Source organism: Ammospiza caudacuta, chromosome 11 (assembly GCF_027887145.1).
Source record: "Ammospiza caudacuta isolate bAmmCau1 chromosome 11, bAmmCau1.pri, whole genome shotgun sequence".
Taxonomy (NCBI): Eukaryota; Metazoa; Chordata; class Aves; order Passeriformes; family Passerellidae; genus Ammospiza; species Ammospiza caudacuta.
The window spans coordinates 15,316,999-15,336,245 of record NC_080603.1 but is presented as its reverse complement, the minus strand read 5'-3'; the positions used below and the strand labels follow the sequence as shown (position 1 = coordinate 15,336,245).

The 19,247-nt window shown below is 37.7% G+C and overlaps 1 protein-coding gene across 1 annotated transcript; it reads right to left on the bottom strand.

Moving 5' to 3' along the window:
* Nucleotides 1–320: 320 nt before the first annotated feature.
* CPB1 (carboxypeptidase B1) lies at nt 321–17,970 on the bottom strand. The gene is made up of 11 exons (XM_058812363.1): nt 17,900–17,970; nt 17,729–17,804; nt 15,836–15,960; nt 13,610–13,709; nt 12,953–13,054; nt 12,511–12,612; nt 10,107–10,217; nt 9,934–10,024; nt 9,062–9,264; nt 1,669–1,753; nt 321–515 (listed from the first exon to the last, which is right to left on the bottom strand). Exons 1-11 carry the CDS (start codon nt 17,968–17,970, stop codon nt 328–330), a joined length of 1,254 nt encoding a protein of 417 aa, XP_058668346.1. The 3' UTR covers nt 321–327.
* Between the last annotated feature and the right edge of the window lie 1,277 nt (nt 17,971–19,247).

Below are 19,247 nucleotides of genomic sequence, written 5' to 3'. Positions count from 1 at the left end.
GGCTGTATAAGCTCTAATGCTCAGCCCATCTCCTTTGTGTAAAGATAATTTTAATCAATAAGATGACCTTAACCTTAGGTTGATTAATCTTGTGCTCCTTCTTTTTCAACCCCCCCAACTATGCCAGTTGCTTCAATAAAAATATTTTATTTCTCTTGAATTTCTAAAATTTCTCTTGAAAAACTTGTAGTTCTAGTGACCTGTAATGGACTAAGAATATGACTTAAGAGCATTAAGTATAGAGAAATAAAAAAGTCATTTTTAGGGAAGAAAAAAGGGAAGGCATCTTTGCATAAAGCCTACTTTAATAATTTTTAGAACTCCATTCTAATACAAGTGCTCAAGGACATAGTTGGCAATATATTTGACAGCAAGGAAAGTCTCTTCACAGGTTGGCTTTATCTGAGATTCAGGGAGAAGGAAACCGTGTCTCCCGGTGTCCCGGAGCTCGAAAGTGAAAGAGTATTTGATGCCTTGGTCATAAGCCCAGTCATCAGAGCCCCCTGCAGCAGGGTCTGTGGGTAAAGAAATTAAACAAAGCTTAACTGGGAAAGAGTGGCTACACATTAAATGGGAAATACTTTGGAGTCAAGTCACATAGCCAGGGATGCAGAAAGGACAGATAAAAAGAAATATTCAGTGATTTGATAGATTTATCCTGCTCATGGGAAAGCTGCTGTGATTTTAGGCCTTTTATGAGCTTTGTTACAGCTATTTGTGCAAGCAAATGTAAACAAGCTAAACTGCTCCCTCCTTGTTGTTATTGTGGGGAAACCATGGGAGAAATGTCTAAGGAACAGAAGAATGGCATGTGGTGTTTAGAAGCACTTGGTATAGGAAGCAAATGCCCTCTCACTGAGTGGCTTTTTGAGGTTCACAGAGATGAGAAACAATTGTATATCTGGGATTTTGGCTCCATCATTTTCTGCTGGACAAATAGTACCCTCCCTTTTCAGTAGCTGGTACAATAAAAACAATCTATCTTGCTAAGGAAGAAGCCTCCAAAATTGCCATTTCTAAAGAGTCTCCAAAAATATTGTAAAAATTGGAAGAAACTGGTTTTTAAAATGTTTGGGAGAGGGTGGTTAACTATTTGAGGAAGGAGAAACAGGCAAGAGAAATTAGCTTCCATATTTAAGTAATTAAGAGATCTTAAATATGGGAGATATTGAGATAACCTCAACTTGGCTTTTGGCACTGCAGAGGCCATATCCACAGCTGAGTTCCCAAGAAGGGTAGAATAATTAGTCTTTATAAATTACAAATAGGATTGTAATTAGTATGTGTCTCAGAATGTAATGCAAAGTAAAAGAAATTGGTGTCACTAGGGTGGTTGAAGGATTCACATCATCCTTGACTTGGAGATACTGGAAATGCAGAAAATCTCAGGTCAAAGTTTTTATGTTTAAATCTAAGTTGTATATGATTTAGGAACTCATGCTGTGCATGTGGATTCATAAACATTTTACTACATCACTTGACTTTCTAGGGGGTCACACACTTCCTGGGATCCCTGGGGAATAAATTATCCCATAATTTAGAAATGACAGGTCCCATATATTCCTCTTCATATAAGCATGTGAAGGAAGAAGACGACTACTTAGAAGGAGGAACAAGAATCACTAGAAAACTGCATAGTAGTACTTAATATAGATTGTCAGTACTTACAGATTGTTGTTGCTCCTGGACCATATGTATAGTCGGTGTTGTACAAACTGGCCAGCTCTTTGGAAGCAGCTTTAGCTATGGAATTCTGTAAGAAAAGAAGAATGATAAATGCAGATTTTCAGAAGCTTTCTGAGTGAATCTAAGCAATTACACTGTTGCATAAACTCAAAAGCCATGCTGGAGAAACTTTATTAGAAAACTGTTGTTGACCTCTCAGTGTGACTAGCTGTCAGTAGCTAAGGCCCAGCTTGTCCTGGTGCTTTGAAAAGAGTTTGTCAGCAAAGAACTTATTCTCAAAGGTTTAATGTAGTGTGATCCAGTCTGTGTATGGTCTGTTGCAGCCTGGTGTACATTCTAGGGAGTTTTGGACAGATAAGGGGACAAGAGGTAACAGCACTTTCTAGATTAGGAAGAAACTTGTACAAGGTTAAAACTAAATAAGGAACCTTACTTAGAGATAAGAGAATCTTAGAGAAAAGTAATGACATGGTACAGTAAATTGCAAACATACAATACCCTTTTCCTTCTCTTCATGCAGCTATACATTCAGAGTAGAGTTGGCTCAGTCAGGGGAGTTGAACATTGATACAAGTGGAAGCAGATTAAGGTCTTATAAATATTAACAGCCAAAAAAGGCATAAATTACCCTGAAACCATATGTAGTCTCATTAATTTCAATTCATTTCCTGTGCACAGAGGGACTCATTCAACTCCCACTGATTCAGTGAGGGTTGGATCAGGCCCATCAATAGTACTATGAAGTTTTGTATGTTTGCATTAAGGAAAATTACAGACTTTTCTTTGGAACGTGTGGCTTTTCCAATTCTTCATTATACAACATGTTGGTAATAAAACATGAAAACTATTACTAACAGATGATAAATATGAGTGATTTTTGAAAGCATATGTTCAGTATAAGCAATGGATTGCCATATATTTCTTTATAGCTTGCAGCTGAATGGTATACTATTCCAGGAATTTCCTCAAGCTCTTTCCTTCTCTGTAGGTTACACTCTGGCTTACATCCCAGTGGAAGATATATTGTAAAATATTCTCTGTTCATCCTTATGCTTAAGTGTTCTCCTGATTTACTCAAAAAGACATATTGGAGCAAGGATTTAGAAAATTTTAGTTAACTGAGAGAACTTTCTCAGCTGCTAAAAGACATCACAACATGTTTGCATTTTCACTGGCAGCCTACTGTCAAGCAGAATTGCATGTGTTTCCCCATTCCCAAATATTTGGTTATGAGCATTTTAGAATAATGAGAGTTTGCTCTAGAAATCTGTGGTCCTTTAGCATATAAAGGATATTTAAACAAAAAAAACTAAAGCATACTTGAAGCTTGTCTTTCCAGCTATAACATTGACTGCCTGAATGTGGGGTTTGGTTTCTGGCCTCTCTATCACACAAAGACAAGCAATTGCAAGGAAGTATGTTGTTGCTCTGCATTTCACAATCTTGGATCCAGGGCAATTGGAGTAGCTAAGCTCTGTCCTATGATCTTCTTTTTTGTTTGGTTTGGGTTTTTTCCTCTCTTTTTTAATCCCTCAATAAATTGATTTTTCTAAAATCCATAATAATTTTTAACACATGCTGAGGGAATTGTAGAAGTTGGAGTCTGCTATCTGCTAGCGATGCCATGTTTTCTTCAGCCATCTGTTGTTTATAATGTACACATTTAATCAGCAGCAGAGATTGAGTCAAATCTCTCAATAGCAAATGAATTTTTAAATGTAAACTGATTCTTCCTCTCTTCAAATATATGCAAAGTGGAAGTAAAATTTGGAAGGGTTGTCTGGTTCAATATGCAGACCTGTTGGTAACGGGTATTTGCTCTCTTTAGTTAACTAAAGCAGGGACAATAGAGCAGCAGAGCTGCTCTGTGGGGCTGTTTGACCCAGGGCATTTGTTCCACCCAGCAGACAAATGATGGCTTTAAATCATACCAGAACACATACCGGAAAAAAGTATGTCAGGAAATCTTTTTACCTGAGGGATTTTTTATTGTTGGCCTGGAAGTTGTAAAAACCAGAAATTTGTAGAAAGAGCAGTTGAGATTTCCAGCTGTTTAGAGCCTAGAATCCAAATAAACAGCTTCCTCAAGCTCTCCAGGTTGGAGATAAAGGTGGTATTTTAAATGACCCTGTCTAAGTAAAAAATGTGCCTAAGCATTTATGACTTCATCATGCATATCAGAATTTTTGATATCTTTTTTTTTTCCTTTAAGTGACTCTAACATTTACTTTCTTAATAGATTTGCAGTCCAAAACCTAAAGGTAGAAAAATAAATTTCAACTTTATAAGAACTAATGTCTTTTGTTAATAATATAATATAAATCAGCAGGAGTAATATATATTAAATAAATACTTGTGAGTATAAATACAAAATATGAGGAAAATGTGTTTGGTTGTTTTTCAAAATAGCTCAATTACTCAAAGCAATCCATAAGAAGGAAATAATAGGGAAGTCAATGCAGAGGTGTATAAATACTTTTTACCCTTTTGGAAAACTTTGGGTACTAGTTTGGATTTTCAAGCTTGTAAATTATTTGGACCACCAGCAAGGTGAAATATTGTTTTCCTTTTGACCTTTGAGGATACTCTTTGTTTTTCAGTAATTTTCTACATCTCTTGACGTAATGGGCTTAAGTAAATTGTTGTGGTTTGTTTGGAGTTTGTTTGTTTGGGGTTTTGTACTGTTAAGAATCCCTCTTTTGCGAGGAAAATGTTGCTGAGATTTATAGTAGCAGAGAAACAAGTGGTGCCCTGCAGTCGAAGAAATAACTCCAGGGTAATACCTTGTAACTGGGAGCAGAAACGGCTTTTCAGCTTCTGACTCCCAGCTGAACTCTCAGAGCTGGTCATTTCAGCAGAAGGCAGCAGTTCCTGTGCTCATCACCCATCTGTGTTTACACTGCAATTACCAATATTTCGCTTATCTGTGTACAGAGTGCGCGAGCCAGGGAGACAGCAGAGCTGTGTTCTCAGTTGTCATTATCTGACATAATTAACAACTTTCAAACCTAGGTTTTTTCAGTTATTAGCTTTTAATGAAAGATGTGGTACTGGTGTCTCTTTCTCACCACGTTGGAAGTTTGAACTAACAAGATAAATTATCGTGCTAAGCATATTTTTTGTGTTAATAGGTAATTTTTATGGGAGCATCTCATCTCCTTCATTTTACTCTTGTATCGTCAGGGAGGATTTGCCAGCAAACTGTGACCATTTAGAAACACTCCACAGATGTTGATATGCAGCTGCTGTTTGTGGACAACTCCCTTTGCCTTCTCAATCTGAAAGTGGTCTGGAGAAGCCTTTTCACTGCTTGACTGGACCTCTTGCTCTCTTCCCTCACTGGACTGCCAACTGATTTGCCCAAGGCTGATCTGCCCAAGGTATTTTCCCTTCACATCGATCTTTCATGCTTTACTTTTTAACTAAAGGGACCCTCAACTTCCTTTGTAATGAAAGGCTGAAAATATGGATTTGCTGTTAGCTTTAGCCAAGTGAATTGAAACTTCTGAGCCTTTTTGTTTTGCCAGTAAAAACAGACTCCCCCCTCAAAGGTCCATGATGATGTGTCATTTAGTTGACTGTTCTATTGTGTCTCATATGCTCCAAAAGCCAAGGAAATCCAGCCAGTGACCACTTCAGTGGAATGATTCTTTTCCTTTACAAGCCTGTTTTTCTGTGATAGTTTCTACAGTGTTTAAGAAATTAGTCCCTGGTGAGAGGGTTTCCAGTGCTAATCATTTGGGCCCTACACCTGTTGGAGGCTCTTGTCTATCAGCCAGATTCACACATCAGCTTCATCTGGAAGATGCTGCTACTAAACACATCCTTTTCACAATTTTAAGACTGCCAGTACAGAACAGTTCTGTTGTGGTAAACTCTTGTGGAAGAGCTGTGAGGCAAATTTCAAATACTGCTTTGCTGCCCACATTCCTGTTTGTTGTGCTTCCCAGTTGACTTTAACAATATTTAATGTAACAAGTAGTACAATCATAGTAATACAATCTGTGCAATAACACAGATACATCAGCAGCAGATTGCAACTCCTCGTGGGCTTGTCTGAATCTCTTAGATGTAGGATTTTTGCTATCCAACAGTTCTTACTCGCAGGTCTTCATATGTCTAAAGCATGTCCAGGACCTCGCAACTAAGCACTAAGTTAAATAGTCAGACTGATACAGTCATGCTATATATTCACTCTTGCAGACTGCACAGACTCTGGGCATATCTCTTTAATACTTTCTAATATGTCCTATTTTAAGCACTCAAGAAGAAGTAAAATGCTAGACCAAACCAATATGGAAGGTTAATTTTGGTGAGTTGAAACAACAACCCATGCAGCCAGTGTGCATTCAAGTAATACAGACTGGAATTATCTTGGGTTGTAAATTAATGTAATATTCTGCAGCCTGTGAAACTGTAATAACACACCTACATTAATCTGGATATGAGCTGGCTGCACACATGTATTTGGTGCTGACTTTAACTGAGATATGGGATTGAACTGGAAAGGAAGGAAGGGCACGATACACATTCCTCTCCTCTCTCAACCTACAGTTCAGAGCCAATTCAAATACAAACAAGAACTGATAAAGCTAGATTTGTCTGCTGAAAATGAGGAAAGCCTAATGGGAGGCTAAGGCAAATATATGAAGTGATTAAAAAATATGGGCTGAACTGTTTATGAAAAGTCTGATTAAATATGTAGTTCTTTATTGCAAGAGGACAAAATGTGACTAGTAAAATAAAGATGAAAGAAGTCTTTTTGGGGTGTGGAGAGATAGTGGTCTTGCTAAGCATATTTTGTTATTGTGAAAAGCTAATGCTTCTGTTCCCTGTAGGAGAGGGATTCAAGTTGTATTCTGTGTTCAGGGCAATACGTCAGGGTATGGTAAAGAATGAGCCAAGAGGATTGCGAAGCAGACAAAATGTGGTTCTCCAAAAGGAGGACATATTTCTTTAAGGGTGTCATCACAAGAGTATTGTGTAACTTCTGAGAAATTCCTGACCTAGATTTTCCTGTCTTGGTTGTTTTTATTTTTGTTGTTTGGATAACAGTGGAAACTTTGTGCAACTCCTAGGTTAGGGGCACAAAACAACAACCCGGAATAAAGGGAGACAAATTTGGGGAAAATCCTTGAGAGCTGTGGGATTTTTAACCTCTTGCATCTCAGGGGAAGAGTGGGAGGTTGTGGGAAGGAATGGATATACATGACTTTCATCACATTTTACACCAGGCATGGTTGAAGGATAGTTCTAATCCTTGGCTTTAAGTCAGTTACAATAACTTTGTGTTGTTCTGATTTGCTGAGCAGTGCAGGGAACATGAAGAGGTTCTCTGAGTGCCCTGTTCTATCTGACAAACCAAAGCAGTTTTAGACCTTCTGCTGATTTCTTGGGGCTGTAAACAGAAAAAGTCTTTTGAGCCCCAAGGACACACTGTTCACTACATATTCAGGGAAGGAAGGTCCAGGCATTCTCTGGGCCTTTCTCTTCTGCAGATTTAGTGTCCTTAATCTCAAATTACTCAATTTTTTACCTTTCTGTATCTCGGACACTGGAATGCAACATAAGCCCTGTGGTATTATGTTACCTTTAATTAAATATAATGGAACAAAATGTTATTAATGAGCAGCAGACATGCGAGGTTTTGTTTAAACACATGTCCAGTTGCTCACCAAAAGAGATAAGAAATTGCAGCTATATTTCCTTTAATTTATTAGATCTGTCAGGGTAAAAATAACATCTAAGATAAGATAATGGCACTATAAATTTTGCTTCTTCATTTAAGAAAAGATTTATGATTATTTTATTTGCCCAAACAATAGCTATTAAAAGTTCAGATTTTCATTCTTCAGCATTTCTCCAAATTCTAAATTTAGACAGAACTTTTAGACATGTATTAGAATAGAACAATATAAAATTTTAATTTAAGAATTTTAAAACCTAGCAAAGCAGATAGGTTCTTTCTTTCTGCTAGACATTACTTTAGTAATGAGTTGTCAGTGTACTTTCTCTGTTTAATACTGTGAGAAACACACTGTACTTTTAGTTACATTTCATCACATGTGCTCTTCATTCAAAAAATGGGGCAGAACTTCATGCAAATTTTTCACAAATAAGAAATTTGTGATCTTGACAACAAAGCAGATTCAACAGCACTAAACTGTTTAGTGCTGTTTATTACTTTAGACTGAGCAGTAATATGTGAATTATGAAGCTTTTGTAAAATATGAAGGCAAGATATTGCTACCACTCCCAAAATAATTTCAATTACAAAATTCCTGGGATATAAATTAAGAAAACAAAATCTTCATTTTAATTTAGTCTTCTCTTTTAGGCTTTCAAAAAAGCCTATCAAGAAACTTCACTCTTGGCCCCAGTTTGTATTTCTGTTCAGAACCAAGACATGTATTTGGGAGTATTCATAAATCTGTCAAACCTGCACAGCAACACACATTGTTGTTGCCTTGGACTTTTGGCAGCATCGAGGAAAGAGGGGGAATCAAAATGTGTTTGTTTTGTCTTGCTGTGTTGTTTTCCCTGCCAACAGATTCTAATTGCTAATATGCCAGAGAACTGAAGTAATTTTGTTATTCATGATTGTTGATTCTTGGCCTATGAAGTGTTTACGGCTTTTACACACATTTAATAGTTTTAACCTCTCTATCTGGTTTTAAGGATCAAAAAAAATCTCTCTTAAATGGCATTAGAGTGGCTTTTTTCTGGAATTGATAAAAGAGGAATTGTCCTTTAAAATACCACATTCATCCTCTCCTCTTCTAAATAAAATGTCTGTGTTTAAATCCAGGCCCCTTGGAAAAGGCCTCCAAACTGAAACTTATGTCTTTTTTTTGTATCTGTTTTCAATTATACTTTAGTCAAGAACTGCCTCATTGACTTTACGTTAGTGAGAGCTTAGGTTCAGTAGAAAGTGGTAGAGTGAGAGTCTCGCTTGCTGTTGATACCAGTTGAGTTATTTCATAGTTATTACAATCTGCCAAGCTGCTACCTTGGTTTACAGACCGTAGTGTTTTTATGTAAAGTATTAGAGGTACACACACAGCAGCCTCTGGAGGCAGTGCTGCACAGCAGAGTGGATTTCTGGATGGCATGACTGGGTGACAGAACTGCTTTTGTGTCAAATTCATTGTGCACATGGAAATTAAATAAGGTTATGAAGTTCATCTGATGCTTCAGCTATCTTGAAACCATATTAGTTTCCCTTGTTCTTGCTAAGACTAAAATATTTTCAAAAACTGGCAATATGGATTCTTTCCAGATGTTAAAGAAACTGCTTGGAGTTAAAGGTACCTAAATAGCAATTGATGATTTTTGCTTATTCTTTTCATAAAGTCAAAATGACAAAGTGACTTACCAGTTCCTGGTAATTTGATGGCAAATTGTAAGTGTATGAATAAGGAAACAGTAGCAGCTGGGAATAGGAGTGAATTGTCAAGTATGCCTTGATTGTAGAAAGATGTTCACGAATAAAATCAGCCAAAGCCTTGGTCTCCTTTTCAGATTCAGGTGCAGAGCCACAGTATGTGGAAGAACAGGCGTAATCTGAGGCCCCAAGAGCTGAGAAGAAAGGTGAATATAATGAGTACTTAATGAAGAAGTAGATTATTAGGAGAGTCATGTTACACCACGTTTGTAGGTAAGCCTTGGAAATCCTGCTAATACACATGCCATATCAGAGGAAGGAATATTTTATGGCATAGTTCAGATGCTGGGAAACATCCTGTAGGAATGAATAAATATGGCCTTTACAGTGTACATAGTTGGAAGAACATGAATATGGATGTAAAGACCTATATTATGGGAATTTTTTGGGATATTGATTTGCTTCAATAGTTAACAGTCCTCTCCTTGCATATATTCTCCATTTCTAAGGCACTTCTGTGGAACAAAGTGGAAACCATTCAAAAGAGACTGCTTTTAATGAAAGCAAGCTCCTTTCGTTTCTGTTCTGAACTCATAGCTGTGTGTCTGTCTATATGTGTATATGCATATACATGCACATGTGTGTGCAGATATGTTCATAGAAGTGACTATGCTGATGATGCTAGTAGCCAAAGTTTGGCTTTTTTTTCCCAAAACTGCTTTAAAAATTAAACAAGCTACATCACACACAATGCTTCACTCAAGCTGAAGCTGGAGCATCAGGTAGGGGAAATCCAATAGTTAAGTGTATTGGCTATTGCACTCATGTGTAATTACTTGCAGCTCTTGTTAGAAGATACTTACTGCACCAGCCAGCATCAAAATTCCTGTTGGGATCTGTCCCAATGCAAGAGGTCCCGGAATTTTTAGAGCGCGTCTTTCTCCACATGCGGTCCTGTAACAGAATCCCAGGTGAAAACTTGGAGTCAGTTCTGACAGTCGACTTTTCCAACAATAAGAAAGAAAAATGTACTTACATTTGTCCAAGTGTAAACGTAACCATCGATGTTAACAACAGGGAGAACGTAGAAGTCCAGATTGTCCAGGAGTGTGGTCATGACAGAGTCTTTTCCGTAGGTCTCCACAGCCTACTTGGAGAAAAGTAGGAAAAGCTGATGATGTCTTCATAGATGTGCATCTCCTGTGTGCATGTGAAGGCCTGGGTCTGGGTCAGGAGTTAATGAATGTGGTAGAAAAACTCATCCAGGCCCCTCCAGCACAGGAGATGGCAGCCCTATGTTCTGACATGTGCTTAGATTTGCACTGACTTAAACCACACTGCTGTTAGAAAACTACCTTATACTGCTAGATAAATTATAAGGTGAAGGAATGTTGATTTTGAACAGAATAATAAATCACTGGAAAGAGATTTCCATCTACAAGCTTCTTGGTTACAGGCAGAACAATACTGCTGTCCACATATATTCCTGTGTCCTGACACCTTAAAGGTTTGAGTTTAATTTATGTGGGAATGAGAAATCATTATTTCCATTTTTTGTATCTGTTGTGCAGAAATTTTTTTAATGACCAGAATTATAGAGAATATTTCTAAGTAACACTCTAACACATTTCCAATCATAAATTTGTGGATGCATTTATTCATAGGAAGGCAGATTTTTTTCCTGCACTTTTCCAGACACAGATATTGAATAACAAACAGGAACTCCTGCAAAATCCTCTATATCTGGATTGTTCATGGTCTGGCACTTGCAATGCTTGTTCACAGGTTCATATGAGTGTTGAGAGACCATACAATGATCATGGAAATTTGCTTTAAGTGTGTTGTACCCATGTTTTGTTTACACAGCTATAAAGGGCAACACAGGGCAATACAATGGAAAAAGGCATTTTTTGTCCTGTAACTGACAAGTGGGAGGGTGGGATATAAAATCTAGAAAAGCAGTTTCAGATCACTTGAAATAATTTTTCCTGGGTTTTATTTTATGCTTGTTTTGTTTTTTTGTTATTGATGTCTGGGTGGGTTTCTCTTTTGAGATACCTATAACAATCCACCTTGCTCACGTTTTTCTCTATTTTTTTAAAATTGTATTTCTAGATGCAATCCCAAGTGAAATTCTGATGATACTCAGAGGTCTGCTCTTTTAAAGCACTTCTGCCTGTGGACACACTGAGCAGAGGCACTGCTGGTGTCAGGTACATCCATGAATTAAGTGACCAGACAGTGAAAATGACAGCTGCAGTGACGTGAATTGCTGAGAGAAAAATGGTACCACATACTGTCTGCAGCCTTATTAGGCACTAATGAAATCATATTCCCATTGACTCCACCAAAATGTCACTTCCAATTTCCACTGCTCCCTACACAGAACTGCATGCCTGTCTGATAACACTGAGATTATACTTGCCACCAAGGCCTCTGCCAGCATGGCTGGCTTATGTAGATTGGCTTTCCTTTTCTTGGGTTTTAGATTCCAGCTGCTGCTTCTGGTGTGGTTTTATTTATCGGTTGGTTGGTTTTGTTGGTGTTTTTTTCTTAAACTTCCAACAGAAGTTATTACAAAATTTGAGATTCAGTCAGTAAATTGCTCTGCTAAATTGATTTATCTCCTCCATCTGAGGGGTAATATACCTGTCTCTGTGTAGATGTCTGTGCAGCATTTAATAATCCCCACCTGCTTTATACTGGTAGTGAGAAAGAAAATATAAAGGACATAAAATTGTTTAATTCAAGACCTAAAGTATCCTAGACTGAAGTAAAGCTAATTTCACCTATGCAGCTCTCCCTTGAATATGGTTTCATATTTTAGTGCCTTTCTGTACAGCCTGAGGTGGTAGCTCAAAAGGATGTATATGCATTTCCCTCTTCCTGAGTGGAGCTTAGGGAGCTTCATTTATAGTCTTCCTCCTTTCTTGGGTACCTTTCCTCATTGCTGAGCCCAGGGTAGGTTTCAATCCTCCCTGTTGCCTTACTGAATTAAGCTGGTAGCAAGGAACCTTCCACCTGGCAAGTCAGCTGTTCTGGAGTACATTCAGGTGCCTTCTGGTGTGCCCTTGAATTTTCTTATTCCTTATATCTGTGTGCAGAACATGGCTATGTTTATAGTGTTACTAGAGCTATTTGCTTTTCTCTCACCTTTCTCTGATTACAGGTGCAAAAAGAATTTACAAACTAAGCAACCATTGTAGTTGCCAGTATCTCTTAGACACTTTTCAGATTGTCTTAAGCTGCTGAAAGATTGCAGGTCCAAGCACAATGATCTGGTTTAAGTAGTTACACCTTAACCCTCTGAGGTGAGAAGAAGGCATAAGCAGACATGTATTTAGAGGGAGAAAGGCAGTGACCTGAGTTCTTGCTGCTCATTTAAGGTTTTCTTAAACATAGGTTTTGCAAAATATTTTTTCATCATTACACTTACTGACCTCTTTCACAAACCACTGGCAGAAAGCAGGGCTGATCCACTCTCTTGCATGGAAACCACAGTCCATAAAGATGGCCTTCTTATTTGCACCGCTTTTTCCCAGCTAAGAAAAAAAACAAAAAGCAAAACAATACCCCAGGGCTTGAACAAAATAAATTGTATGCAGAACAAGTCAGTCAGCTTGCTGACCTATTTATACAAATATGGCATTCCTTGTTTAAATGGAAATCTGTGGAGTGCTCCCAACTGTACCTGAGCATGATAATCAAGTTACAAAAATACTCTTAATAATTTCATTTTTATTAATGTTGATAAGCTTCCCCCAATTATTTGATTACTCTGTATGGTTGAATTATTTCCTGTAGTGTCTCTAAAAGTTTATCTTGTATGTTTGAATGATACATTACTGTCAATAAAGGAAGAGAAGAAATCGAGGCACTTACTTTGAGAAGGTACATTGGCCGGCCTTCATATGTGTTCCCTATTACACTACGAGAGACAAGGTCTGGGTTCTGAGCAGCAATATCAGCAGTCCAATCAGCTATCTGTTTAATAAAGAGGTTAAGTCTAAATCTCTTTTCCTTAGGTCCAGACTGATTAATTTGCAGATTTCAAGCCAGAACAGTCTTTCTGAGCATCTAATGTGGTCTAATAGTTAATACAATTTGTAGATTTCCACAGAGCCGCTGCAAAGATGTGAAGAGTAACACGACCATGATTACATGTCAGGAAAAATGAGCATGGCTGTGAAAAAAAGGAGGATAGGGGTCTTATGAAGAGCTAGAACTGAAACAGGGAATGGAATAGAGTTGTTTAGCAGAGGAGATGGGAGAAGTAGTGAAACGGAAAGGAAATAAATAGTGAAGCATCTCAGCCTGGTCATTGGATTTCTGCCAGAGTTTCTTTGCAGCGTTTGGAGCAAAGTAGAGGAAATAAAAGTAGGTTACACAAACTAGCTCAGTAATGAAGAGGAAGGAGAGTTTGGAGGCATTATCATGTCAATGGATGGAGCAGAAGAGGAAAAGGGAGGAAGGCTGGAAGCACTTAAACTACAGAAGCTAAGGTACCAAGCTGATAATGTGGTAAATTCTAGACTTTACCGTGTCCCAGTTGTTGTACTTCACATAGCTGTGGCTGGAAGTACGAGCTTGGCTGTCAAACTGGGCATCCAGTGCAGCCTGCAGGTTGTCAATCAGAACCCTGCAAGAAGGCACCATGAAAAGTGTGAAGAGAAACATACACCAATCCAGCAGGAAAGTAAGACATTTCAGGGTCTGCCCAGCATTTGAGCTGCCCAGATTGTGAAAGGAAAGGTGGGCAGGTTGGAAATAAGATATATTAGTATCAAGTTTCTGCCTCCTGCCTCAACCTTGCCTCAAAAGGACCAGGGAGCAACAGGCTCCTGCCAATTAGCAGCTGCCTCACCCCCACACTAACAAACCTCCAGGGTGGCAACAGTTTGGTTTCAGAACAATGGCAATGCTGAGACAGAGCGTGTTTCAAAATGAGCTCTAGGCTGATCTTATGTTGCCAGCAACCCAGAGATGTTTCCCTGATGGAATTCCAGGCAAACCAGGCAGCAACCCAGAGATGTTTCCCTGATGAAATTCCCTGTAAAACCAAGCTTCCAAATGTTAGATGTGGTTTGACAGCTCTGTTCAGGTGGCATTATCTGTCCTCCAAACTACTTCATTGCATGTGACGTGAGCTATTAAATACAACACAGAATTGCGAAAAAACCTCAACATCCAGTCTGGATTGGTTGGATCTCTCCAGTCCATTTTTTCCTGGGGCTGATACAGAGGTACAACTTATCACTTATACTCTTGAGCACCTTTTGCTTATATTTCAACCTTGGATATCAAAAATTGAAGTCCTCTTGTTTTTCCAGCACCTGTCTTAAAACTTTTACAAATCTTATTCATCCAGGATACGTCCTTGATCATTTGTGATTTGGATAGAGGAACAGGAGGCCAGTTTGTGAGGCACCAGCAGCCTTCAGAACAAACAATGCAAGTGACATCATGTCATGGTACTGCAGCTGCACTTCAAAAGGATTATAACAGCTTGGTTTGTCACAAGGACAATCCACTGGTTTGTCAGGGACAGCTTCCAGACATTCTGGCCTTTGATTGCAATCAAAAGATTTGTGCACAGACCTGGAGCAGTTAATGAATATTACAGGAAAACTAACACATGTAGAGTAAGTCCTTTGCTAAAAATGAAATTCCACTGAAGTGGGATTCCTGTGCTGTATGTGCACTGTGGGATTATTGGAAACCATTTATTCTAGAGTGTTTTTAGATTCAACAGTGGGGCTGAGAGACAAAAACTCTACTCTCAGCCAAATGAAATAATGAAAACTTGATCAAATACTACTGACTTTCAGTGTCTGAGTACATGGTGTTGACAGACTATACACATCAAAGAAGCCTGATAATGAAGTTGGGCAGATCCATTCTGCAGTGCTTAAGTGGAGTGAAAGGAGAAATGAAGACAGACAACCCCACTCCACTCCAGCTCAAAGTCAATTTCTCATCCTCAGTTCATGCTTGCACAGTGATTGGAAGATATGAAGTGAAGAATGGGGTCAGGCAACTCCTCATTCTCCTTATTCTTCCATTAGTGCTCCTCACTACAGAGCTTTTGTTCCCAGTGGTGTGTAATGTGGTAGTGTGCTCTGTTCTCTCCACTTGTGCTGCAGTCATAGTCAGTCAGCTCTCTCTTAGGAGACACCCTTGCCATGGATCTGCTATGTGACTTCTGTCAGCCCAAAGCTATCCTGGGAATCTGTTTTCCATGCTTCCTTGGCCTTTTATCTGGCAGCTGTCTTCTGTCTGTCACCTGTTGGGGTTTTTTGTCCCTCTAGCTATTGTTCTGCAACTCACTGGGGACCTGCTCATGGTAGCCTTGGGGCTCATCATTTTATTTTCTGGCTTCAGTTCCCTGTCCATTTCCCTCATCTGGTGTATTTTCTGGCTCTTTCTAGACCTTTGCTGCATTTTGTCTGCAGTAGGAAATATTTCTATGCCCATCCATACTCCAGCCTTGTTTATTGCAGTGAGCTTTCACCTCAGGGAAATTTCTGTTGCTGCATCTCTGTTTCCTATCTCTTGCCTCTATCAACATTTCATCTCACCCCATCAGTGCAGAGTAGTTACAGTCCATTTGAACTGTCATAGGAAAGCTGAAGCCAGTAGAGGTGTCCATAGGAGGGATGAAGTTTGTAACAGGAAAATCAGTTGACCATTATGAAAAGCTCAAACACATCCTTCATGGTATTTAGTCCCCTTCTATTCAAAGTACAGTAGTTAGAACAAACTTACTGATATTCCATTCCACTTTCTTTCAGAAGATCTTCAACCTTAAAAGTCTTCTCAGCCTCAACTCGGAAATCAACTTGCATTTTTGGCCTTACCAGTGTGACAGAGTCTGGCTGCCAAAAGTCAACCTGAAAGAAGAGCAAATGAAGACATAAACAAATAAATACATACATGTGGTTGTGATTTTTTAGATTGGTGTATGCATGCTGGTGAGGTTGTGATTAATATACTGAATTTCATGCCTATCCTATTACACTGATTCAGCATTGCTTCCCACAAGTAGCAAGCTAAATTTTAACTGGAAATTGATTAAGATTTTCTAAAGGCCTTGCAATTTATATGGCAGAATTCTGGAGATGACAGCAACAATTCCGTAAATTGTCTACAGCCTCTGCATTCATACAGAATTGTGAATATTATAACTATATTTAAATTTTCATATATGTTTAATATATAGTTATTTTACACAACTATATCTACATTTATTATAATATAATTTATAAATGTACAACAATATATATTATTTATTACTATATAAATTAATATAATAACTATATTATATTAATAACTATATTTATATTTTCTTTCATTTTTACAGTTTCTTTCTTTTTTTTCTCAGTTTTTTGCCTACGAATGTTAGAGAGAAATTAACTCAACATTAGGTGTGAACTGCATGAATATTTTACATAAATCATCTGAAAAAAACTGTTGTCTGTAAGAGGGCTTTTAAAAGAGATCACTGAAGTTGATATGAGGAACCTGTGCCTTTGAAGATGTTTCATTCCAAGTAGACAAACAATAGTGTTATTACTACTTCAGTTATTTTTGCTGAAGTAAGCACCCAGGCCTCTGGATTTAGTGCTCTGTTGAAGGCCAATGGAAACAGAGATGATTTGCCAGCCTGATGCCTTTTCACCCTTTCATCTCACAAAGGTAAAAGAAATTTGGGTTGGTTATTCATGAATTATGTGTCATCAAATTAGGTGATTGTTCCAGAATATACAATTACATCAGTCCTGACTGACTGCTTTGTATAACAATGGTAGTTCAGGGATCTTTTCTTAAAAGAAAAAGAAAATAAACAATCCTTTGATACCTCACACTTAAAAGAAAGCGTGGTATATATTAATTTCCTTAATATTGGCAGCACCATTTCAATAGTATGTTGTTCTACAGAAAACTGTTCCAGCATGCTGTAGTAGCCTGCTGATGATAGGTCTCCACATCTGTACTTCATTAAAAATACCATCCTTTCATCCTACAGCTAATGGTGTCTTTTTCACCAACAGCTATTTTACAACATCAAAGCTGAAGAGAAATATTGAAAACACATTTGCTGTCTTTGTAGTTTTTCATCGTGTCATTGTGTCATCATATATCTACATCAAGGTCAGTGAGAAACTTGCAGCTTAGAGAGAAAGGAAGCTTTAAAGGAAAGTCAACAGAAGAAAAGATAACATGAGAGACTAGAGGCAAAAGGAAAATTCATTTTGCTGGCAGTATAAATTTTTGGATTATTTACATGAGGAAAATGTTTCGCCTGTAATAGTACAAGTTCTGGTATTTGGAATTTTTATGATTTATCTAACACATTCTTGAAAGCACCTCACACTGAATACAGCATTTAAGAATTATTTTTTCTATTAAAAAATTCTGGTGGGCACTTTGACATTCAGATTGGGTAAGCCAGACTTTCTTGGAAGGTATTTGAATGTTTTGTAGAGCTCTAGTTTTATCACCTTGTCCTATTCCTTCCAAAGAAACAATTCAGCTGACTTGAATGAAATCAAGATTGAGTCTTTAATTCAGTAGCATAATTTAAAAAAATCTGTTATTTGAGCAAATGGAGAAATATTTATTTCAACTACAATATAACTACTTCCCCAAGTCCTTTACCTCCATGATTCTGGCAAGGAAATTGAGGATTTCCACCTGCTCATCATTCTGTGGAATCACACGGAACACCTTCTGCCTGTAAGGGGAGAAAAAGATTCAATTTGAAACAGTTGAAAGCCTTTTGATCATGCAGAAGAAATCACAGATATGAAACTTGATGTCTGTTCTTACCCATCAAAGGAAAGATCCTGCAGGTGAGCAGAAACAGATGCAACACCTATGAGAACCAAGAGTGCCCACATTTTCTCAAACCAGCCTTCTGTTCTTTTTGTGCTGGTTTTATAACTTGTTTTGTCCTTCTTTTTATCAGTTATACAAAGAACAACCCACTGATCAATGGATAGTTTACTTTTTGGCCTTGCTTTATTTGCATACTATTTATATCGTGTGTTTTCCTCTACACCTGTGAAAATAGCTGAAAGTCTCACAGAGGCCTGGCTAAAGAATCTTGCTATTTGAGCTGGAAAAGCTCTTGATATGAGAAAGTGAATTTAATTTACTATTTTATTTTCTCTTTTATATGAATTTAGATATTTTTAATAAGGTGGTTGCTGAATTATAAACTTTATAATATTTTATTGTTGCTTTGTGTAATGGTAGATGTCCATCAGATGTTGTTGCAGTGTGTCTGGTCTTAATCACAATGTTCCTCTTCATTAATAATATACGTTTGACTTTGACACATTATTGTCAAAGAGGAATCTACCAATTGGGAAATACCAATAAGCTTTTTTTTCCCCCCCAACAGAGAAGGAAAGCACTGAACTGGTTCTGTGCTCACTTCACAGAAATTTGTCAGGCATCTGCAGAACTGAAAGAGCAGAAATTTCTAGTAGCAGTAGGGTTGTACCTGTACTGCATGTGATACAGCTGTTGATTCTTGTGCATTCTCTAATCTCATCATGTGTGGATCAGAGGTAAATATCTTACAGATTAAGCAATACTCTGGAATTTACTAAGAAGATCAAATGAAATGTATTCATACTAAAGCATTTTTAACTTTCATGTTGTCCCTACTCTGAAGAACAGTGATGTGTTTGCAGCAGTGCACTTGCATCTGTTTAGTTTTCATTAATGAGTACTTGGCATTGAATGCAACATTAATTGTCTATTGCTGCTGTGTCCTGATGTGACTGATGTTTTTGACAGGGAGCCTCTAAATGAATCAGTGAACAAATAAATAAAAAATGGAATTTACAAACTCAGTTCTGTCTCCTGTTATGCCTAAGTAACCAGGCAAATTAAAGGAGTTCAGACACAAATAAATTCTACTGTGTATTACACATATGTGAAAATTTATTAAGAAAAATATTATCATTCATCTCAGATTAAAAGATGTAGTTACAGTTTCAAGGTACAGAAAATTTAATTGTCATTGAGCATTTTAAGAATGAATGTGGCATCAGGCTTGACACCTAATTTTTTATAAGGTTCTCTGGAGTCAGTTCACTAAAGCATAGATACAGAATAGGTAGAAATATAATTTTAAATCAATGTTCATGCATATAAATAAAACCCA

Excerpts from the sequence above, each read along its gene's own strand:
- CPB1 (XM_058812363.1), bottom strand. The coding sequence starts at position 17,970 with ATGTGGGCACTCTTGGTTCTCATAGGTGTTGCATCTGTTTCTGCTCAC. Across the intron at positions 15,961-17,728 it reads TCCTTGCCAGAATCATGGAG|GTTGACTTTTGGCAGCCAGA; the intron begins GTAAAGGACTTG and ends CTCTTCTTTCAG. Across the intron at positions 1,754-9,061 it reads CATCAAATTACCAGGAACTG|AATTCCATAGCTAAAGCTGC; the intron begins GTAAGTCACTTT and ends CTTTTCTTACAG.